The sequence below is a fragment of the Tenebrio molitor genome, chromosome 4 (assembly GCF_963966145.1).
Source record: "Tenebrio molitor chromosome 4, icTenMoli1.1, whole genome shotgun sequence".
NCBI classification, from domain to species: Eukaryota; Metazoa; Arthropoda; class Insecta; order Coleoptera; family Tenebrionidae; genus Tenebrio; species Tenebrio molitor.
Window position 1 is genome coordinate 29,057,528 of NC_091049.1, and position 21,487 is coordinate 29,079,014.

Genomic DNA, 21,487 nt, shown 5'->3' on the forward strand with positions numbered 1-21,487 from the left:
GAAGAATATCTTGACAACAATATCCCTTCTACATTGTAATTTTTATTTAGTCATTCTTAAATAGTCACAATAAATATGTAAATAAATAATTTTACGAATTAGGGCATCTGTTCTGGGTGTAGAACAACTTAAAGCCACGCCCAGTCACACTTTCATCAGTCCTGACAGGAATCACGATTGGTCCGGCGCTCGTATCTACAACACCAAAATAGTCAACTCTCGCTTTGACAATTGCGGTACTTCACCTGTCACCGGAGCGTTCATGGTGAAGTCCTCGATCAAAGATCCATCGTTGAACTTGTCCCCGCAGAGTCGAATTCCTCCAATGACGATGTAATCGTCGGGACAGTTGAAGATCTCGGCACCTGCTTGTCCCGGGGGAACGGTACTCTCACCATCTGCCAAAATTGAGATTAGGAGAGATAACGATGGAGTGGTACCGCTGATTGTAGTAGATTTGGAACATTTGGACAAGTAGATTGAATTTATCTACTACGTAGAAACCAAGATGGTACTCACCGTCATCAAGATTTCGCAGCTGGAACGGATATTCCAGACCCCCTGGGCTGTTGGTATAGGTTATCGAGCAGTACCCGGCTTCTCTTCGTATACAGATGGCGTAGTTGAGATTGTTCTAAAACAGTACTGTCCACATCATATAAAAGCAAACCCAGTTTTTAGATGTGTGTGTCCGATATAATTAAGTGTCTGTGTGCGATTCGCTCTGATTATTCGCAATTGTCGGAATAGACTTCAATTTTACGCCAGATTATCACATTAGAACTAAGTACTGTTCTAGAAAGCTCGGAACAACTCACAAAATATCCGGGTTCGCTCCGATTGATCAGAGCAGCCTGGTCGTAGTTAAACGACGACACCATCCCAGTCACACCTGTGTAGTACTGGAGGCAGTTGTTCGAACTGGTACAACTGGCAGCAATTTGACAGATCCTGATCTTGTACCGTTTTCTTTCACTCATCGTCGATAAAACAGACAACTGTAATGGTCCCGTAAGGGTGGAGACGTCGACGTACACTGCAAACGACAAGTAGTACCGCTTTCGAAAAATCTTCCCAGTACTAACCGTGTTGACCCGTATTGTACCCACAGATATCCGGTATTTGACTGTTGATGTTTTGTCCAGTTATCACCAAGCGCTCGGTCTCACAATTACCATCAGTTGGTCCTTTCAGTTCCAAGTCGATAAAGTCGATTCTCATTTGTTGGATGTCGTCGGATTGTTTGTAGATATTGATGGTACAAGCGAGGGTAGAATCGGCTTGTCGGCTCCAACGTCGCAACTTGTAGTAGTACTTGAGGCGCGGATCTGGGGTGGGTAGTGGTGTGGTCACGGGTGGCAGGGTGCTAGAGCTTGGGGGGAGTACCATGGAACCCGGAGGGTCGTAGTCTGGGTATCCGGGACTTTCGAAATAAGTACAGTTGTGACTAGAGCTTGAACCACAAGAGTACCTGACTAGAAATCAGTTATGGTCAGGTTGAATTTGTCGTCATGATTCGGTACTTACAGACGCAGCATACTCCGTAACCTTCGGCACAAGCACCAACGCTGGTACCGTTCATGCTGGCGCACTCGGTCTGGTGGTAGCAAGTCCCCAAGTATTCACCTCCGGTACCACTGGACAAGCATTGGGAATTCGAGAATTGCACAATATGGAACAAACTCAAGAACTTGTTAGTGAAGGTTTTGGTTTTGTTTTTCAGTTGCCACAAAGAGTCGTCGAAGATTTTTCCCTCGTGCGGCGGCTTTACCTTCCGATTGTCAAATTTTTTTGCGTACAGCTTGGTCAGGTAGTTCTTCAGCAACAAGTTGACTCGATCTCTGGTACCGCCGACGGTACTTTCCGGATCTTTGGGTATCTTCTGGATGTAAGTGAGCTTCCCTGCGATTTTGTCCCTCAAAGTCTTGTTCCTTTGAGTCTGAAACTTGGGTCTGTCGACGAAGACGCCGTACTCCGATTCGAGATTGTCACTTTCTGGAGCTAACTTGATCAGGTCTTTGGCGTCGTCCATGCGGTCGTAGTAGTTGTCATGGCTGACAGGAATGGGGTCCCAATCGAAATGGATAACATCACCGGCGTACACTATCGGTAGTACCATAATCGTGACTAGCAGCATGGTGGTACTCGCGCCGTTGTCAAGGTTACACTAGACACACATCGCATACGATTCTTGAAGGTATGGATGTGTGCTTACCAGAGCGGCAAACGTCGCGTGTCGCTCTGAAAAACGGTAAACTGCGGTAAAAAATAATTTTAATGACAGAGCATCACACTTTGAATGATTTATAAGCGAGTTATTTATTATCTGTGGTCGCCTAACAGGTGGGTAGCCATGCCATGAATATTTAACCCTCGATTCGACACCCACGACTATCGACCGCACGCTTTGCAACGTGGTATCAACATCTAATCCAGTCACACTAAGACGTTTATATTTAACCATTTTGTGGGTATTTTAGGGGCTGGACTCCCAATCAGGTCACCCCTGCTGGGTGGAAAGTGTTTATTTGATCACTGAATGCTCTGAAAATCCGCTACATGTTTATCGTTTTCGGGTTGAGATGATGAGTGTCAAGTTTGTTGATTGAGTTCGGTTCTGCTCTGGTTTAAGATGTCATTATCGAGTTTGGCGCAGAACGACGATAAAAAATATTGTAATGTACATAAATCCACAAGTTGTATTTTTCCAGTTCCAGAATAATTTTTTCACTCTAGTAATAATAATAATGACAAGAAGAAAGGAACAATTCTGTGATCGAAGTTTCTAAGAAGAATTCAATTCCTTTGGCACAAAAAATTAATCATTTTTCAACTTTACAAAAGTCTAGGCCAGATTTAAAAAAATATATACAGGCTGTCCCAGAACTCGCGGATCAAATTTAGAGTACGCTTTCGTTGGTGGTAACTGAAAGCAATAGTGTTAAAAAAAAAATCCAGGGTATAATAGATTTTTTGTAATAAATAATTAAAGTGGACCAATCAGAAGTACGCTGTTAATTTGGATTTCAGGTAAATTTATCCAACAGTTTGAATTGCCTAGCAACATAATCTTAGTAAGAATGGTATGGAATTTCCAGTAAATGTTTGGGCAACTGTGAACATTTTGACAAACGTCAAGTTATAATTTGATTGCAGATTGTCAAATTTCACACTAAAAACATGTATTCAGCTGCACAGTATGCCGAAATGCTCATACTTTATGGAGAGTGCGGGCGCAGTGCACGTGAGGCTGCAAGACAATACGCAATACGTTTTCCACAACGTTTGCCACATCCAAATTATAATGTGTTTCTTCGGTTGGTCAGTCGTGCTCGAGATACTGGATCTTTGATGCCTACAAGAGAAGAAATTGGTGGTCCTCCGCGAGAAGCTAGGACGCCAGAGACTGAAGATGCTGTTCTTCAGGGCTTTGATGACAATGGTCAAATAAGTATAAGAACTGTCGCAAATATGGTTAATACCTCCAAGAGCACTGTTCAGCGCATTTTACGGGATAATAGACGGCATGCATATCATTATACACGTGTGCAGAATTTAATACCAGAAGATCATGAAGCACGAGTAAACTTTTGTACCTGGTTATTGCAACAACATGATGCCGACCCTAATTTTGTAAATAATATTTTATTTACCGACGAATCTCTGTTTTCTCGAGAAGGAACCTTTAATTGTCATAACTACCATATTTGGGACGAGGAGAATCCTCATGCAAAACATGTAGGGCGGTTTCAACATAGGTTTACCATAAATCTATGGGCAGGGATTTTGGGGGATTCAATAGTTGGACCATTTGAATTTCCTGCGCGCCTAAACGCACAACATTACATGAATTTCCTAGAACAAGATTTGCCGGAATTATTGGAAGATGTACTACTACAACATTTCTTGAATGAGTGGTTTCAACACGATGGAGCTCCGGTACATTTCTCTAGGCAAGTGCGGCAAATACTTGACAGAAGATATCCAAATTCGTGGATAGGTCGAGGTGGACCTGTAAATTGGCCTGCAAGATCGCCGGATCTCACACCTTTGGATTATTTTCTGTGGGGTCATTTGAAGAACTATATTTATCGCGAACCTGTCAATAATTTAGAAGAACTGAATGACCGAATTCATGAAGCACTGGCTACTGTTACTCCAAATATGATTAGATTGGCACGGGAAAATTTAATAAAACGAGCTCGCCTATGCCTTGACATGGAAGGTGGTCATTTTGAACACTTGTTATAACTTATTTTTTATTTTACATGTTTCTTATTTTATTTGTTGTATTCTACATCGTTTAAATTATAAAATTTGGTCTTAAATTTTTACTAACAATGAAGCTAAAATAGGTTAGTTCAATCCAGTTTTGTCTTCTGTCTTTCAGAACTCCCACTGTGCTTGATCTTTTGTTCAAAACCAACGTGTAACTCCAGCTTTTTGCAACGCCAAGAATGCTAACCTAAAAGTTTTTTCTTTCATTTCGACGATGACGCGTCCCGCTCGTGCAGCTCTTGGCTAATCCGTTGCAGATGCAGAATGTATGCACAGGTCAGGACAAATTTCTTGTGATTCCGGTTCACTTCACAGGCCCTGCAAATTTCACTTTTTACTAAGATTTTTAACGTAGTAAATAGTACTTAGCGCTACGCCGCCATTCCATTATACCTACCTTCCAATCTTTCCATCAACAAAGTTTCAATTCATCGTACCCCTACAGTCAATTTTCCATACCCCTCTAGATTAAAAGCGCTCAGCTAATTTTCAATCATAACAAACCACATTTCGTTCTTGCCAAAGAAGAAACTTCTTCCTTTCCCTGGTGAAGATTCTAAACATTTTTTTGCCTGCCTTTAGCTATATTATCCCTATCTATCCATTTTTGGTTATTTTAAAAGTAGCTGTCATTTTTGACGTCTGTTCCGACAAGTCGACCAGATAAATATTGAAAATAATTTTATTATTCATACGTATTACACGTTGCTTGGCAATTGAGGGAAGGTACTCAATTTTCTCGTAAAGGGAAAATTAGATCGAGCTTGATTGGTCAATTTGAATAATTCATAACTAAAAAGCTGTTGCACCCTGAACATTTTTCTTAACGTTTTTTACCTTCATTACCATCAAGGAATATACACTTTAAATTTGATCCGCGAGTTCTGGGACACCCTGTATACAGGGTGTCTCAGCTAAGACCTTTTATGAAATTTAAAATGCAGATATTTTAGACCGTGAAGGTTCAAGTTAAAGAATGTAATTTTAACACGTTTCCTTTATCGAAAATTATGCGCGATTATTATTAGATTGTTAAACATTAAAAAATAGGGGTCTACACAAACAATTAAGTAAATCACTTGTCTGATTCAACGAAAAGATTAGATTTTGTCATTAAAAATTTAATGTAAAATTTGAAGCTATTTGAGCAGTTACCTTTTGAAACAATTGACACTAGTAATGCCTCTATCAATAACATATAAAGCATTCTTGGTGTTGGAGCTCAAAGACGTAGCAAAGGGGGGGGGGGGCAGGTGGGCTCGGCCCACCCCAAAATCCTTCTGGCCCACCCCAGAATAAAAGTAAAACACATTAAAAACAAGATACATCTGCAATATCTATCTATCATCTGTCTGTGGTTTAAAATCTGACCCACCCCAGCAAAAAATTATTGTATGGAGCTCGTCCTAACCTGCTGACAGAGCCTGTTCCTTGACCATCATCGAAAATTAACTTCCTGAAGTTTTTCTTCTAAATAATAAGCTTGTTGTAACTCCTTGATCCACAGGTTGAGCGCATGAAGAAAAAGTGAAATAAAGAAATGAGAGAAATGTACCAAACTTCCACACCAAAAAGTAAGACATTGTCCAAGAAGAAGACTTGCTACGATTTCTATTGTGGTGCATGAGCAAAATCAAATGTTTTGGAGAGCACTTTCTCTCAACGGGGTCAAGTTCGATTAAAATTTATTTGAAGTATTCAACAAAGTGTAATTTGTAACATAAAAATTGTATCTCTTTTAACACGTATAGCATTTAAATTGTTTTGACGTAGTCGATCCACTTCGCGTAGGGTTCAACTTTGGTGAAGATGTCGGCCAACCCCAATCCACATCCTCTTTGCACCCCCAACGAAAAAATCCCAAGCAGCTTCCCCGAGTCCACGTCCACCAATGGTGCTCCAGAATCACCCATACAAGTTCCAGTTCCCGTCTGGGCCGCCGCACACACGCGAGTTGCGTCAGTTTGGCACGCCGCATCCCCTGGAATCACCATCATCTTGACAGACTTCAAAATCTGCGAAGCTACAGGGTATTCGTTGCTCTCCGACCCCCAACCCACCACCACTGCTTTGGCCCCATCGTACACCGTTCCCAGCTTGATGGGCTGGATGTTGGAGTCGTAGCTGAAGCGCTTGGCCAGTCTGAGCAGGGCGATGTCTCCCTGCACGTCCGCTTGGAATTGTTTGGTGTAGTTTTGGTGGACGAAGAGTTTGTCCACCGAGTGTAAACTGCCCCCCATCCCGTTCAGGTCGATGGTGCCGGCCATTACCAGAATTTGATTGGGGGATCTACGCTTATTAATTTTCGCCAAATTTTATTCGAACGGTGTTACCTGACCTCGCTGCGGGCGAAGCAACTGGCGGCGGTCAACACCCATCGGTAGTCGATTATGGCACCGCCGCAAGTGTGCTGTCCTCGGACTTTTATCGAGACGGCGTAAGGGAATTCGTCCGGGGTGGCATAACTGTCACTGAGGATTCTCCCCGCGAAGTCATCTTAAAAATCAGATTAGCTCAGGCATGGAGACAGTGTTATACTCACCTGTCTGGATTAAGGAGAAACACGCAGAAACTGTTAAAAGTATTTTAAGCATTGCTGAAAGTGAATCAATTATAGTTTCCACTCAAATAAATATGTTCTCGACAATGGGTTGTTACTCGTTATCGCTCCTAATTATCTTGCTTATGAATACGTAAATGTTTTTATTTTTTAAAGCAAAACAGTAATGGATTTGTGTTGTTGATTGTTTCTAAACTAATTCAAACCTAATAGCTTAGTAACATTAATTTCAAATGAAATTGTGAAACTGCTTTTGATTATTAATTTTATTTGTCAACATTGGATTAATTTATAATGAAATGAAATACAATCGCCTGGTTTCCCAAATATAAAAATTTTACTGCCCTCGTGTCCAATTATCAAGGACTTACCTAGAACCATTGTAATTATTTTTATCTTCTAACTAATTGACGTGCTTGAGATTCCTTTTCCTTTCTCTTTTTTTCAATTTTTTTGTAAAAATTGCTAACACTTATTTGGATATAAATTTTCAAACTTAAAAAGTTGGAAAAATTAAACTGTTTAGAACAGTGTAAAGTTTGAATTTCCCGCCGTTTGACACAAATGACATTTGTTTATGTTTAATCGGCACATGATTGAAAATGCTTGTTTTCAGGAAAGAGTGTCCTTAGATAATTGCTTCGAGAATAGGAATCGTTAAGTTTAATGTAAAACATTGCAAAGAAAGAAAAAAAAGAAACATTTTTGGCTCTAAATTTTAGGTTAGCTGTCAACATGCTCTAATTAATCTACGCTTTAAAAAAGCACAACAATTGACGGTTTCCAACGCCTGCCCAGCCCAGGATTTTATTTGAACGCGCGATATAAGACATTCATGGTTATTTTCATTTTTACAAGATATTTAACGGAATACCTATTATTAGACCACTATTGCTAAGAGTGTAGTGCGATTTTTTGCATTGGATTAGCAAGAACTAGACCTGTGAGATATAGCTTTTAAATTGAAATGAACTCAATTGGAGAGATGTCCATCGTAAAATTTTTCCCGGCGCCTCCACCATTTTTGGAAATCATCACTGGTCTTTAACAATAATGTTAGAAATGGAGTCACATGGTTTTCTCCATTTGATTTATAACCATTAGGATAATAAAACACACTTTTCATATTTGATCCATCTCAAGACGCGAGCGAAATATCATTATTACTGTAGAAAAACCGGCACCTCCACCATTTTTCAGAATAAATACTGCTTTCATTTCCAATCGATGTTACAGAATAATTCGATCTATTGCCTTCTATTCACCATGAATAAATCTATACGGTATAATTTTGATCTAGCTCGAACCATAAAGAAGATATCATTATTTCTATTGAATACCTTTTCTTCATTTTTAAGAACACAAATAAAACAATAAAACTACAAAGAAAAGGAAGGGATACATCTTTCATTCCCCCCCGAGGGAGGGTGGGCTGCTGAAGCTTTCCATAGCCTTTTCCGCCACGCTGACGGAAAGTTCTGGATGGGTGCGGTGAGGATGGGCGCGGAAGGAAGATGATAGTACTGAGGGGTAAATACTGACCCAGCATTCGCCTTATCTGTGATATGAGACCTGTGCTCATACCACGATATGATATAGTGGGCAAACCCCTGAAAAAAACCCACTACAGATCAGGCGGCACCGGGGTTAGAACCAGGGACCTCCCGAATGCAAAGTGGCGCGCTAGGCGCTTGGCCACAGTGCTCGGTCATTACTGCAAGAAAAACTTTCAAAGCTTCATTACTCTGGAATTACAAAACTTTCAAATATTCTCTTCATAGTATTATTTTCCACGTGACATCGTCTTTTGTTTTACTGTGATTCGAAAAAAACACGAATTAAGCTTATCATAATTTAATTTGCAACCAATAAACTTCTCAACAATGGACTATAAATCTTATCACTTCTAACTATGCAGTTTATATTTGTAATTTTTCAAGATGCACAAATAGCAACAAACAAAAAAGGGAATTTTTATTTCAAATCACATAAAATCTAAGATATCACTCAAACACCGCATCTTTGACGTAAGACTTAATCCAAGTGTCATGCGCTTCCATTCTGATGAACCCATCAGGATGGGGGCCGCCCTCACATTGTGCCCATGACACCGAATTCACTCCTACCAGTTTCCCAGTGGTGGTGTCGACCAAAGGCCCTCCGGAATCTCCGGAGCAAAGCACCGCGGCCGAGCGTCCGGTCACACTCTTGGCGCAAATCCGGAACTCGTCGTTCACACATACTGGGCTGTTTTGTACATTTACCATTTCGACGTAGCGCAAAACTGGAGATCTGGACGTGCGACTGACCCTACCCCACCCCACGGCGAACATGGAGCCGGAGTTTTGGAGCAATCCAAGCTGGATGGGTTCCACGAGTTTGGAAAAATTAAATTTTTCTTTGATTTTCACCAAACCGATGTCACCAATGTTTCCTTGTTCTTCGTCCCTTATGTATCCTGGATTTACTACTACGTTGTCAACGGCATATCCTTCCATCTTTTTCCGGGTGAGTCGGATGGTTCCTGCTATGACGGTGAAGTTCTCGGGTGGGCTGAAAACGTCAATGTAATTTGGTCGGCAGAAGGAGTCGAGATGCTACGAGTACATTACGTTGAGGCAATGGGCGGCTGTTAGGATCCATTGCTCCCCTATTATGCTCCCAGTGCAAAAGTGGGCTCCGATTATCATTTTGAGAGCCACGACGTAGGGAAACTGCCCAATGGTGGCTTGCTGGGCTTGGAAAAGTTTCCGTTGGATTTCGATCTCTATCAAAGAAATTAGTATGACTGAAATGTTTCAATTTTATTACTTACCACCATTAACTGTGATGATGAGTATTAGAAGACTTAGCAAAATTGACATCTTTGGTGGTAGCAGACTAACTACAAACAAGGTTAGTTCGTATTTTATCGCAATAACATTTGAAGGTTGGTGGAAGCTATTACTTCACTAATAAAAAATTACGGAGTGCAATAATCTATTAATTGGTCTAACATTATTGTTTGTTTAAACAGAAAACTGCAATTTTCAAAATTAAACTTTTTACGATTTTGGCAATAACTTGTACAGCTTGGTACAAACTGGTCGCAAATAAAATAGTAATGATTTGTTGTATTCATAGAATATTTTTACAAGACAATATTTCAAATTTTCAACTAAATGCTGCTTAAACACATAGGAAGGGACATTTCAAAAGATGAAAGAGATTTATACAACAATTTTTATTACTTTAACAGTAGCGATCATGGCTCAGGGGCTAGATACTGGCTTATCACCCTTTCAGCCCGAGTTCGATTCCCGAATAAATCATCAGGTTTTTTTCAAATCACTACCATCTTTCGGAGGAGATGTAAAGCTGTCAGTCCCGGTTACTACTTAGTATAGTGGTCGTTAGGTCATGTTAGAAGCGCTTGCACGCCCAGAAAACTTCTAGCACTTGGCCTTGGCCAGAAGGTATACGATTATTTATTTATTTATTTTTTACTGCAAATAATAATGACAAGCAGATTTTAGTCCTATTGAAAGCACATGGTGTAGATAAAATTACCCCGAAATTAAAAGTAAAGATACAAAATTTCTAATTTCTAAATTTGGAAACCTGTAACAGTTTTCATAATTAGATATCTATAATTCTGTGGTGTTATCAACAAACTAATTTTTTTTCATCCCATTGTTATTGCATTCCATTATCAAAATGATAAGAAAAAAACGAAAAGAAGAAATTAGTTCGTCTAGGAAAAACCGCAGAATTTATTATCAATACATGTTTGCAATTATCTATTAAGATAAACAGTTAAAAAAGTCACGTTTCTTGAAAATAACATAATAATAAAATGGTATACGTCATATTTTCAAAATTAATTGTTTGGTCAAAATAGTTTTCGAAAAATTGACGATTGTGGGTTGTGACCTTTAGTATTTGAAAACTCAACAGAAAAAAGTGGTATTTGTTTAAATTATTGCAAATAGTCCTACCTACGATCTCGCATTACACAGCAAAGTTTGAAACGTTTATACTGTAAACTTAAAAAAAAAGACTTGTATTGTTTTGCCCGCCCACCAATTTTTCCGCATTTCCAAGCTATATAAGACAACTTAAACCAGCCGCTTCTGTCAGTCTCCAAAATGAATCCTGGAAGTTTATTTTTGCTAGCGCCTCTGTTATGTACAACAGGTACGTTTTTCCTTTTTTTCCACTAACAGAATATTCTAGAAAAAGTTGTTTTCAGTCTTTGCCGAAAGACTACTGCAAGCTCGAATGCTGGGAGGAGAAGTTGTACAGGAAGGTACTTTCCCTTTCGTGGCTTCAATTAAACAGATCTACAACAACTTGCTGCTGAAATCTTGTTTGGGAAGCATCATCCACGATGAATGGATTCTGTCTTCGGCACTTTGCATTGCGACCAAGTAAGTTCTTAAATTTACGTCCTAACCATCAACTTACAATTTTGTAGTGACCCTGGTACCATCGTGGTACACCTGGGCGTGTACTCCCACTCGGACCAACCTGAACTCGAGTACGAGGCTGCAGAAATTTTGCTACACCCTGATTTCAACAGTACCACCGGAACACCCGACATTGGTTTGATTCATCTCGAAACACCCATAACTTTTACTCCTTTGGCACAACCGGTACCACTAGGTGATGTACCGTTTGAAGACTTAGGCAAAGTCGTCGCTATTGGTTGGAACGAAGAACCGGATAAGGGTCTAGAACCCTATCATCTTGGTTACATAGTTTTGGACACAATAAACGTCCAAGCGTGCCAAAGTGCTTTCCCAGAATTAGACGATCTTATCCACTTGGATGATGCTCATCAGATCTGTACGTACAGTGGTCAAGGGAAGGATATGTGTGGGGTAGATTTCGGTGGACCTTTGATTGACCAACAAACGGGAAGACAAATTGGGGTATTTAATGACGTTATTTTTGTGGTGACTGCTCACAGCCACCAGTGCCACCCCCACCACGACCACCCCCTCGTCTTCACCAAAGTGGCAGGGTACATGTCTTGGATCAGTGAAATCACTGGAGTGGAGTTGTCCCCACTGTGACACAATCTAGAGTCTAATAAAATAATTTAACCATTCCGAAATCTCTTTCTGTATTTTTTGCCCTAAAAGTACCTGGTGGAAAAAATTTTGCTACGTTTAGGGATGATGCAAAGATAACAAACTTCGATGAATTACAAAATAGCAACAAATCTCTGGTAGTACTACGTTACGACCTTTAAGGATTATTGTGCTCACAAAGACAATAAAAAACATAAAATTTACAACTGAGAAAAATTGCTCCCAATGAATAGTTGTTAAGGTGGTTTCGTTGGAATTACTGAAAAATTAAAATTCTTAATTTAGCGAATCTATGCGGATCATTACAATTATTGTTCAAGCGGGACGAAATTGCCATAAACGCTGACGATTTTATCGTCGTTGTTATGTTAAGCACGCCTTCTGAGCAGAAGCAAGTATAAAAATGTAAAATTTGCAAGGAAGCTGTACTGTCTACAAGATGTTGAAACAGCTGACACCTACGACTTTGCTAATAGGCGTCTGCCTTTTTGGTAAATACAAAAACTGTGTACACAGGTTTATGATAAGAGAATTTTCTTTAGCAAGCACCAATGGAATGCTGTCGTCATGGGTGGAACATCCTTACTTTGTGTCTTTGAATTACAAAGATTCGGGCGAAAACGTATGCAGTGGAGCACTTGTGGACTCAAGAGCTGTGATAGTGGCCGCTTCTTGCTTATCGAGGCACCCTAACGCGTGAGTACCACCACCGCTTGAATTTCCCCTGGATTTGTTGTTATCATTCAGGAGGGCCAAGAATCTCGTGGCAAAGGCAAGTCCGCGTTTATTCCGCAACTTCAACATAAGAAACATCGTGGTCCACCCGAAATACGACCCAGCCACCAACGACAACGACGTAGCTATCGCGTACTTGCGCAAACCAATCTTCTCCCCCCTCCAGTTGGGCATCATGGGCTCCCCCTTTACAAGCAAACACCTCAACCTGGGCATCGTCGGGAACAACTCCACAGTAACCGAAGTCATATTCCACGAAAAAGACGTCTTGAACATGAGACTGTTAAGCACCGTCCAGTCTGGTTCTTCCTGCGACAGTAGCCACGCCACTGTGTGCGCGATCAGTGTGGAACCTGACAATCAGTGTCCGACGAACAAGGGAGGACCTGTGGTGAACCTCTTCACCGAAAGCCTGGTCGGAATCAGCTCCTTCAACCCGGACAAGGAGTGCAATCCCGGAGAAGCCGAAGGGTTCACCAGGATTGACCTCTACAGGCTCTGGATCGACGCAGAAATTACCAAGTTGCCACTGATCAACATCAACGATTACGCTTCCAAAGCTTTTAATTACATAGGCAAATAGTGTTGGGAATAAAACAGCAATCTCTACTCTTTGACGTGTTTTATTAGTACCGTATGTTCCAAAAAATTTCTGGTCCAGTAGGCTATGAAAAACAAAAGAATTACAAATGTATGGCTTAGCTTGAATAATTCAGGCCTAATCACTATAATTGTTTTGAACGAAAACGGTTCCAACAGATTGATTAAAGTTAGGTTATGTATCCAGGGCAACAAACAAATCCGCGCAGTGACAAGCTGAGCCATACGTTTTTAATGCGTTTGTTTTTCATAACCTACTTGCCAGAAATTTTTTGAAACATACGGTATTATCGTTACTATCATTTTGATATATCTTTGCTCGATTTGTTACTTATTTTTGAAATGAAACTCCTTTATCGAGGCTAGTGAATCCGAATAACCTTGACGGAAATCAAACATGAAACGGAAGTGAGTGGCGCATGCGTGAGATTAGCGCTTGCGCGTGAGAGAGCGGGAAAACCTTGAATCAAGCCTGGAATAATATCGGAAATCGTACCAAGAAAAGGTGTGATCTGACTTATGAGAAACTCTTTTCACGCGTCATTGATGAATGGTGTGACTTCATTTTGTGCTCTGCGCCGGACCACAGCTACTTGATTGCAGTGGATACTGGTGAAGCTCCGAGGAATGAGAGAAAAATCTTTTAAAACTAATTTAGAAAAGGTCTCTTTGGCGCGAACTCGTTTGCCCAATTGTTAAATGCAAAAAGAACAGAGATTTTGAAAAAAAAATTTTTATAAACGTTGCGTTGATATTATTGGAAAATAAAAATTCTTAATATAGCGAACATATTCGGATCATGATATGTATTGTTCAAAAGACACGAAATTGCCATAAAAGTTGCTAAAAGTGGACGACTCCACACGACAAAAATAAATAAAAACTATTTTGTCGTGCCAGTTAAGCACGCCTTCTGGGTTGAATCTAGTATAAAAAAGTACAATTTGTGACGGAACTGTATTGTTTACAAAATGTTGCAACAGTTAACACCTACGACTCTGCTAATAGGCGTCTGCCTTTTTGGTAATTATGAAAAATAAAAAAAGTTTTGTGATAAGAGAATTTTCTTTAGGAAGCGCTTGTGGATTGCAATCGTTATGGGAGGATCATTCGTACTTTGTGTCTTTGGATTACAAAGAATCAGGGGGACACTTGTGCAATGGAGCACTTATCAACCCAAGAACCATCATAGTGGCCGCTTCTTGCATAGCGAGGCAGCCTAATGCGTGAGTACCCTCAGTACTATAATTCCCTCGATTGGTTGTTATCCCTCAGGAGGGCCAAGGATCTCGAGGTAACTCTAAGTCCGCGTGTTTTCCGCAAGTTCAATGTAAGAGACGTCCTGATCCACCCGAACTACGACCCAGGCACTAGCGAGTCCGACGTGGCTATCGTGTACTTGAAATATCCGGTCTACTATAGCGTCCATACAACCCAGAACCTCCAGTTGGGCACCGTCGGGTACGACTCCATGGTAGCCGAAGTCACACTGGAGCAAGAAGACGTCTTGAACTTGAGACTGTTGAACACCACCAAATCAAATTCCTCCTGCGTGAGTGACCACACCACTGTGTGCGCCGTCAGTGTGGAAGCCGACAATCTGTGCACGACGAACAGAGGAGGACCTGTGATCGACCTCTACACCGAGAGCCTGGTCGGAATCGGGTCCTTCAAGCCGGACGAGCTGTGCAATCCCGGGGAACCCGAAGGGTTCACCAGGATTGACCTGTTCAAGTTCTGGATCGATGCAGAAATTGCCAAGTTGCCAGTGTTGAACTTCAACCATTACCTTTCCAATTTTATGAATTCCCTGGGTAAATTGTGGTCGGAATAAAGACAACAATATCTATTCTTTGACGTGTTTTATTGCTATCATTTTGCGAAGTAGCAAAGGTGGTACCAGGTAATTCCGCTTAGGAGCTGGAAGGAATTGATTTAGGAGGAGTAAGTTGGATCCCCGTTTCTTCCATGATCCACCAGACGTACGACGCCGCTCTGGTAAAGACTTCCACGTGTCCTGCGGCGCAGCTGTTTGTATAAATATGCGACACGATCCCCACCAGCTTGTCCTCTCCGTTGCTCACGTCCACGAGGGGTCCTCCCGCATCGTAGTAACACAATCCTTCATCCCTGATGAAACTCTTGGCACAGACAATCTCGTAACTGCTCTGACAACCATCTTTTTCTGAGTCTTTCGTGACATAAGTGACGTAGTTCAATTTGGGCGAGATTTCCTTCTCTTCGTTTTGCCGTACTGAGCCCCAACCCAGAGCCAAGACTTCGGCCTCGATCCCGATGGTACCGATCTTGATGGGTTTGATGTTGGACGTGTGCAGCAAAGGTTTCCAGAACGTGTAGAGAGCAGATCTCAGTTTTAGCAGAGCTATGTTGTTGATAACATCCTCCGGGGTCTTCTTGTAATTCGGATGGATTATAATGTTGTTGACGAAACGAGAAACTCCTTCGGTGGTGTAACTGTCTGTAGTGTCGGCGTAGACCACCAGGTCGCTCAGCTTGCTGGAACGGAAGACTGAAGAGGTGAACTCGGGAGAGAGAGTTTGGGGGACTTACACAAGTTCTTGTCCGTCGTACTGGTCACGAAAGCAAAGAGCCGCAGAAAGTACCCATCCCGGGTGGATGACGCTACCACCGCAGAAGTGGATGTTGTCTTCGACGGTCCTGATGGACGCCATGTATGGAAACTGTTGGGGCGCGGCGTAGCGTCCCTTGATCATCCTTTGGCTGCCATCATGATCTGTAATCAGTTTTGTTGCATTATTTGGGAAAGAACTGGAAGTTCTCTTACGAGCTCTTGTCGTAGCCAAGAGAGCCAAGAAAAGTGTAATTGGCGTACGCATTGTTTCCGCTTGACTGAGAATTCTAATGAAAAAAAAATCCAATTACCTAAGATATGTTTTTTTTTCAATATAAAAATCGTAAAATTGTTTTATGAGTGTGATTGTTGCTCATTAAAGTACACTTAACTGCGTCAAAACATAAATTCTGGAAGGAACATAAACGGAAAAGTTTGACAATTTACGCCAATTATTTTATTGATTAAAAAAAGTATTACCAAATAAAAATTGGTAATGCTTTCTGGGAAAAATACTCTGGAAAGTTGTATTCAAAATGTAACCTCAAGACTCTTGAAACAAATTTTTATGGCAACTTTGAGTCTCTCTGAGGAAACAAAGATTTGGGACTAGGTATAAGTCAGGTGGGGGCTAAATCAGGTCAGGTCAGGTCAGGTCAGGTCAGGTCAGGGTTTAAGGATCTACATATAAACTTTTTCGATGCTTTCTCCAAATTTCATAGTCTTCAACTGATAATGAAATGAGACTAAAACATGAAGGGTTGTAAAGTACCTTGAGATACTCCTTCTGTGATGCTCAGTGCAAAAGAAGTTGGCTACGAGCGCTCAAGGTGTTTTGATATTAAAAAAGATACAAAAATATTTGACTGAGAGTATCAAATCTTTTCCTAACGTATGCGATCAAGCCCTATTTTACAAGGAATAATTGAGACATAGAAAGATGGGAAGATGGAAAGATGGAACGATGGGAAAATGGGAAGATGGGAAGACGGGAAGATAGAAAGATCGAAAGATGGGAAAATTGAAATATAGAAAACGGAGCGATGTAAGAATGGGGAGAAGAAAAGATGGAAACACTGACCACAGCAGAATCCTTAGTAGCAGTACGAATTGAAAAGAAGATCACAATGAAGATAGAAGTTCTTTTTGTGCTTCGCCCAGTTGTCGACCTCAACTGCGTTTCGGTCTTCAATCTCTGGACTTAGCACAAAAAGACACACCTCTACTCTTAATGATATAATACATTATTGGAAAAATTACAAAATTATTTTATATCTACTTTTTCTAAATAGATAAATTTTTATTAACACAGTTTTTTACAGTACAGGGTGTTATTGAAAGTTGTACAGATATTTTAACCACGAGCTACTGGCTTCATGTAGAACTCCGAAAATATTATAAAAATTATGTCAAAAAATAAAATTACATTTATTTTTTGAGCTACAAGTTTTTTTAATTGCTTTTAGTCTTCTACGTTGTCAAACAACCTCGTAGGTAAAATTTCGGCACATTTTAAAAATACACCCTGTATATCATATTTTATAAAACATACATCAATGCGGTTTCCTTGTTTTAAAGCATATTTCCTATAGGTTACTTCGCATTGGCGTACATTTTATAAAACATGATATACAGGGTGTATTTTTAAAATGTGCCAAATTTTACCTACAAGGTTGTTTGGCAACGTAGAAGACTAAAAGCAATTAAAAAAAAATGTAGGTAGCTCAAAAAATAAATGTCATTTTATTTTTTGACATAGAATTTTTTAGATATTTTTTCCGAGTTCTACATGAAGCTAGTAGCTCGTGGTTAAAATATCTGTACAACTTTCAATAACACCCTGTATTTTTGCCAACTTGCCAACAAAACGAGAAATTTACTATTTGAAATACAATTACTTATTTACATAATTTACGGTGACAGGACAATTATTGCGATTATCATCTGCGATGTCCGGCGGCCTATTAGATATTTCTTCATCACTTTCGCTGTTGTACTAGACATTTCTTCATAAGTTTCGCTGTCACTATCACGTTTCATTCTCACTATGCAGCAAATGATCACGAGAAATAAGCGATACAACACTTTTTCGGGCAAATAAAATACTTTGGTTAAATTTAACTGTTTGTTTTTAGTGGGTTTACTCGGTTTAGTCCGTTTCGTTGTTAATTTACGAAACAGACGTAAAGCATCATACGTTTTCATCAGTGGCGGCTCGTAACATTTTTGGCTGGGTGGGCAAACATTTTAAACTATCCCACCTCCACCCGGCGGCACGGCAATTTTGCCGGAGTACATACACTATTACGGATATTACTATCAAGTAATAGTGCAGTGCTTATCAACATAATTACCGGCGTCTTGCCTCCGCATTTTGACTTTGTTGTGTATTATGTTCTGTGTCAATGTTAAGGAACTTCCTCACGATGTGTTATTATTACATTTTTTATTATGTTTGTTGTAATTGCTGGAAAGGAATTTCTGTGTTAGTCACTGCTAATTGCAGTGTCCAGCAAGAACCTACGGGAAGGTTCAGAAAATCTCTTGCCGGGAAAGGAATTAGGAATAGGAAGTGTTATTTGTTATTATGGAAGTGATGAGAGTGTTAATATATAGTCAACAAAAATAACAAATTTTCCATAAACATAAAACAAAAAATAAATTCTCAATAAAGTAAATAAAATAAATTCTAAATAAACAAAAAATGATGTTGCATTTTTTTATAAATAAGTAATTATAAATTAAATCGATCGGCGAAATAATCAATTACCTGGTCAAAAAATGTATCCGTTTTACGCAATGATTTTATTAATTCTTTTTCTATCGAAATTTGACTGAGATTATTTAGTCGAAATTGATCTATTGTGTTGAATCATAAGAAGACAAGAATTCGGAGAGTTCCCTATAATTACCGCGATTTGACGAGTCTTCTTTTTTATTGTGACCTCGGAAAGCTCAATTCTTGGGTACCAAAAAAAATTGTCATATCGATGAGACGTTTTAATTTCCCGATTACTTTTCCAAAGAATTTTCTATGTTTTGCTTTCCAAATAATTTTAATTTTAAGGCCGCGTACGTATGATCTTTAGATTTCCCGTGTTTTTCGACCGATTGATGCAACGTCTTCAAATTATCGATCCTGTCGTACACGATGGGCTTTTTAATTTGGAATTGTTGAACAAAAGACAGGGCCAGCCAAAAAAATTACTTTTGATTTCACTACCCGTCAGCCAATGACACGATGAATTAAATTTACGATTAGAATGAATTTAATGAAGGGGTTCGCCTGTCTAATTGTTTAATAAAAACTTTGTCATCGTAGGATAATTTATTAAACGCGTTTGTCATTAAATAATTAACCAAATCACCGTTATTTCTTACTAATTCTCGCAAATTCTTCGTGACGAATTGACGAACTACCACACGAAAACCAACGATCTTGCCAACGACTAAGTTGTGCGGACGTTACCGATTAGGTACCGATTCTTGACGAAGTTACAGGGAAGACATGTCTGGCCTGCTACGAGTATTATACGAATGAATTTATTTATTATTGTTTTAATAGCTTTATGGTTTATTTTAGACATATGCTGTCGCGGAGGTTTTTGAAGATTTTTCTCTGATATTCAACTTTTTTTTATAACTTTTTTTTATATTTTTAAGAATAACGCCAGCGTTTTGCAAAAATTAAATCTTGGTCAAAGAAAAATTATTTTAATATTTTTTTTATTTAAAATTAAGTGAATAATTTCTCACAATTACTAGTTATTTCAATGTATCTTAGCCGTAAATATTATTACACAAAATTTGGAATAAATCAATTGAACAGGTTGGGAGAAATTAAATAAAATGTGTACAAATGAATGCTTTTCACTCAGGGCAGACATGTCTTGCCTTAATTACTCAATCTTAAACAAACGTTTCTACTTCGGTCTCTTTCTTTCGCAGTTTCGCACGGTTAGCCATAATACTCGTAGAGCTTTCATATTTCAACGAACACCCCTCAGGGAAGACATGTCTACCCTGACAAAAATTCGCCTTGGAAATGTTTTGATGTACCTATAAAAACATTTACTTTCTAATAACAAATCATCACTTAAATAATTGGTAAATTTAAAAATTAAAATACATAAATTTAAAAAAAATATGTCATTTGGTTTTATGTGGGCACTGCCCACCCTGCCACCCCTGACGAGCCGCCACTGGTTTTCATGTTCCACAATTTAAATTACCATGTTAATTTTCTCTTAACGGTCCTTTTACGATGCGTAACAAATTCATTGTGTACTGATAGATTATAAAATGGCCACGACATAGACAATCGATTCTTGAAAAATGTTTGTGACCAAATATTTCCACCTGTTCAGTATTTGCTGTCTCACTGTGGCCCACCACGCCACAAGCAATGAAGACTTTTCATTCGTCGCCTCGCTAAAACGCAAGAGCCACTTCAGCAATTTTCACCACTTTTGCACTGGAAGCATCCTGGGTAGGCGCTGGATTCTGACAGCAGCTCACTGCTTTGAGAACATGTGAGTACCAAAAATTCAATTTTGCTCTGTACCAACTCTTATTAGACAAGGGAAACCGTTGGACTTTTTCGCCGTCGACGTCGGCAGTCACTACCTTTCTACGGGCACCCGGTACCCCATTGCCAACGCCTTCGTCCATCCGGAATTCGTACAATCACCCCAGATTTACAAGAACGACCTCGCTCTGGTGCAGCTCGAGAGACCCATCGCGGACTCACCGGGGGTGAGAGCGGTCGAGTTGGGTACCATCAGGGACTGGTTGGAGGTACCGGTCGTGGGTGTGGGGTGGGGTCGGCTCTCGTACAACAGTGGCTCTGTTCCTGAGAAGAGGCGTGTTGTCAATATGACAACAATCAAGTACGAAAGTTGTCAAGCGAAGCACGCTCAGCGACAGAATTTGGTAGACAGAGAGATGCATATCTGTGGCGTTGGAACTGAAGGCAATACGTTGTGTTTTGGGTACTCGGGGGCACCCCTAGTAGATCCCTACACTGGTCGTCAAGTGGCAGTCTTTTCGACTATGGAAGACTGTACACCAGAGTATCCGTTTTTATTTGTGAGGATAGAGTTGTATATTGACTGGATCAGAGATATCACAGGATTGAAACTTGTTTTAAATTAAAAGTACATTTTACTTTGCCCTACTGGAGGCAAATCTGGGTGGTGTCTTTTCGATGTATTGTAAGCACCAAAACAATCTCTTTTCCAATAATATTAATATAATAATCAAAACGTCTTTGATTCCCGAACTAAACAAAATCAAAAAGTTAATGTATTTAATGTTGGATGAAAAAATAATTTAAACAATTATTTAATAAACGACTTGAATAACAATAATTCGAGGTTGGAAAGATTTTCTACTGAAAGAAATGTTTTGTAAATATTGGAAAATGAAAATGTTCCCCCTCTTCCAGTGTTGTATAACCATTAGCCCATTATTTGATGTACTTAATGGCTTTGAATATGGATTTAACATTAAAAATAAAAAAAACCATCATTTATTATGAATAAAAGACCCAAAATTATACGTTTCAACTTCCTTATTAAAATTAATCGAGAAATTTTCTGTTGACATGACATGGGTGTTAGCATTGAAAAAGAACGATGAAAGTTA

At 39.6% G+C, this 21,487-nt stretch overlaps 7 protein-coding genes across 9 annotated transcripts; 3 read left to right on the top strand and 4 right to left on the bottom strand.

Moving 5' to 3' along the window:
* Window positions 1-24: 24 nt before the first annotated feature.
* LOC138127605 (uncharacterized) lies at window positions 25-2,227 on the bottom strand. Its single transcript, XM_069043679.1, has 6 exons — window positions 1,528-2,227; window positions 1,086-1,475; window positions 819-1,036; window positions 520-634; window positions 246-398; window positions 25-195 (listed from the first exon to the last, which is right to left on the bottom strand). The coding sequence occupies exons 1-6, from the start codon at window positions 2,135-2,137 to the stop codon at window positions 92-94; spliced, it is 1,590 nt and encodes a 529-aa protein (XP_068899780.1). The 5' UTR covers window positions 2,138-2,227; the 3' UTR covers window positions 25-91.
* A 3,719-nt stretch (window positions 2,228-5,946) lies between these two features.
* Window positions 5,947-6,931, bottom strand: LOC138127592 (chymotrypsin-1-like). The gene is made up of 3 exons (XM_069043665.1): window positions 6,821-6,931; window positions 6,612-6,774; window positions 5,947-6,567 (listed from the first exon to the last, which is right to left on the bottom strand). The coding sequence occupies exons 1-3, from the start codon at window positions 6,870-6,872 to the stop codon at window positions 6,033-6,035; spliced, it is 750 nt and encodes a 249-aa protein (XP_068899766.1). The 5' UTR covers window positions 6,873-6,931; the 3' UTR covers window positions 5,947-6,032.
* Window positions 6,932-8,676: 1,745 nt separating this feature from the next.
* Window positions 8,677-9,793, bottom strand: LOC138127591 (chymotrypsin-2-like). Its single transcript, XM_069043663.1, has 3 exons — window positions 9,654-9,793; window positions 9,446-9,605; window positions 8,677-9,391 (listed from the first exon to the last, which is right to left on the bottom strand). The coding sequence occupies exons 1-3, from the start codon at window positions 9,700-9,702 to the stop codon at window positions 8,842-8,844; spliced, it is 759 nt and encodes a 252-aa protein (XP_068899764.1). The 5' UTR covers window positions 9,703-9,793; the 3' UTR covers window positions 8,677-8,841.
* A 1,087-nt stretch (window positions 9,794-10,880) lies between these two features.
* Window positions 10,881-13,260, top strand: LOC138127584 (chymotrypsin-1-like). Of its 2 annotated transcripts, XR_011158276.1 has the most exons (5): window positions 10,881-11,014; window positions 11,070-11,247; window positions 11,295-12,404; window positions 12,456-12,609; window positions 12,661-13,260. XR_011158276.1 is itself a non-coding variant. In XM_069043654.1 (3 exons), the coding sequence occupies exons 1-3, from the start codon at window positions 12,353-12,355 to the stop codon at window positions 13,229-13,231; spliced, it is 777 nt and encodes a 258-aa protein (XP_068899755.1). In that variant the 5' UTR covers window positions 12,286-12,352; the 3' UTR covers window positions 13,232-13,260. The 2 variants fall into 2 exon arrangements, 1 of the variants encoding a protein (XP_068899755.1); XM_069043654.1 differs by lacking the exons at window positions 10,881-11,014; window positions 11,070-11,247 and having other exon boundaries at window positions 12,286-12,404.
* Window positions 13,261-14,178: 918 nt separating this feature from the next.
* Window positions 14,179-15,083, top strand: LOC138127590 (chymotrypsin-1-like). Its single transcript, XM_069043662.1, has 3 exons — window positions 14,179-14,271; window positions 14,321-14,474; window positions 14,524-15,083. Exons 1-3 carry the CDS (start codon window positions 14,220-14,222, stop codon window positions 15,080-15,082), a joined length of 765 nt encoding a protein of 254 aa, XP_068899763.1. The 5' UTR covers window positions 14,179-14,219; the 3' UTR covers window position 15,083.
* Window positions 15,084-15,118: 35 nt separating this feature from the next.
* Window positions 15,119-16,201, bottom strand: LOC138127581 (azurocidin-like). 2 transcript variants are annotated; one of them, XM_069043646.1, is made up of 3 exons: window positions 16,055-16,201; window positions 15,820-16,003; window positions 15,119-15,765 (listed from the first exon to the last, which is right to left on the bottom strand). In XM_069043646.1, exons 1-3 carry the CDS (start codon window positions 16,104-16,106, stop codon window positions 15,162-15,164), a joined length of 840 nt encoding a protein of 279 aa, XP_068899747.1. In that variant the 5' UTR covers window positions 16,107-16,201; the 3' UTR covers window positions 15,119-15,161. The 2 variants fall into 2 exon arrangements, with proteins under 2 accessions (XP_068899747.1, XP_068899746.1); XM_069043645.1 differs by having other exon boundaries at window positions 15,820-16,121.
* Window positions 16,202-20,154: 3,953 nt separating this feature from the next.
* Window positions 20,155-21,400, top strand: LOC138127589 (chymotrypsin-2-like). The gene is made up of 2 exons (XM_069043661.1): window positions 20,155-20,373; window positions 20,419-21,400. The coding sequence occupies exons 1-2, from the start codon at window positions 20,177-20,179 to the stop codon at window positions 20,993-20,995; spliced, it is 774 nt and encodes a 257-aa protein (XP_068899762.1). The 5' UTR covers window positions 20,155-20,176; the 3' UTR covers window positions 20,996-21,400.
* The last annotated feature ends 87 nt before the right edge of the window (window positions 21,401-21,487 follow it).

Bases quoted from the DNA above. Each gene is read 5' to 3' on its own strand.
- LOC138127605 (XM_069043679.1), bottom strand. From the start codon at position 2,137: ATGCTGCTAGTCACGATTATGGTACTACCGATAGTGTACGCCGGTGAT. The intron at 635-818 runs GTGAGTTGTTCC...GTACTGTTTTAG, and splicing joins GGAGCGAACCCGGATATTTT to AACAATCTCAACTACGCCAT. The intron at 399-519 runs GTGAGTACCATC...CAATTTTGGCAG, and splicing joins GCTGCGAAATCTTGATGACG to ATGGTGAGAGTACCGTTCCC.
- LOC138127592 (XM_069043665.1), bottom strand. From the start codon at position 6,872: ATGCTTAAAATACTTTTAACAGTTTCTGCGTGTTTCTCCTTAATCCAG. The intron at 6,775-6,820 runs GTGAGTATAACA...CTGATTTTTAAG, and splicing joins TTTCTCCTTAATCCAGACAG to ATGACTTCGCGGGGAGAATC. The intron at 6,568-6,611 runs GTAACACCGTTC...TAATAAGCGTAG, and splicing joins TTCGCCCGCAGCGAGGTCAG to ATCCCCCAATCAAATTCTGG.
- LOC138127591 (XM_069043663.1), bottom strand. From the start codon at position 9,702: ATGTCAATTTTGCTAAGTCTTCTAATACTCATCATCACAGTTAATGGT. The intron at 9,606-9,653 runs GTAAGTAATAAA...TTTCTTTGATAG, and splicing joins CATCATCACAGTTAATGGTG to AGATCGAAATCCAACGGAAA. The intron at 9,392-9,445 runs GTACTCGTAGCA...TGACGTTTTCAG, and splicing joins GCCCATTGCCTCAACGTAAT to CCCACCCGAGAACTTCACCG.
- LOC138127584 (XM_069043654.1), top strand. From the start codon at position 12,353: ATGTTGAAACAGCTGACACCTACGACTTTGCTAATAGGCGTCTGCCTT. The intron at 12,405-12,455 runs GTAAATACAAAA...AATTTTCTTTAG, and splicing joins AATAGGCGTCTGCCTTTTTG to CAAGCACCAATGGAATGCTG. The intron at 12,610-12,660 runs GTGAGTACCACC...GTTATCATTCAG, and splicing joins TTATCGAGGCACCCTAACGC to GAGGGCCAAGAATCTCGTGG.
- LOC138127590 (XM_069043662.1), top strand. From the start codon at position 14,220: ATGTTGCAACAGTTAACACCTACGACTCTGCTAATAGGCGTCTGCCTT. The intron at 14,272-14,320 runs GTAATTATGAAA...AATTTTCTTTAG, and splicing joins AATAGGCGTCTGCCTTTTTG to GAAGCGCTTGTGGATTGCAA. The intron at 14,475-14,523 runs GTGAGTACCCTC...GTTATCCCTCAG, and splicing joins ATAGCGAGGCAGCCTAATGC to GAGGGCCAAGGATCTCGAGG.
- LOC138127581 (XM_069043645.1), bottom strand. From the start codon at position 16,106: ATGCGTACGCCAATTACACTTTTCTTGGCTCTCTTGGCTACGACAAGA. The intron at 15,766-15,819 runs GTAAGTCCCCCA...CTTCCGTTCCAG, and splicing joins TACGACGGACAAGAACTTGT to CAAGCTGAGCGACCTGGTGG.
- LOC138127589 (XM_069043661.1), top strand. From the start codon at position 20,177: ATGTTTGTGACCAAATATTTCCACCTGTTCAGTATTTGCTGTCTCACT. The intron at 20,374-20,418 runs GTGAGTACCAAA...AACTCTTATTAG, and splicing joins GCTCACTGCTTTGAGAACAT to ACAAGGGAAACCGTTGGACT.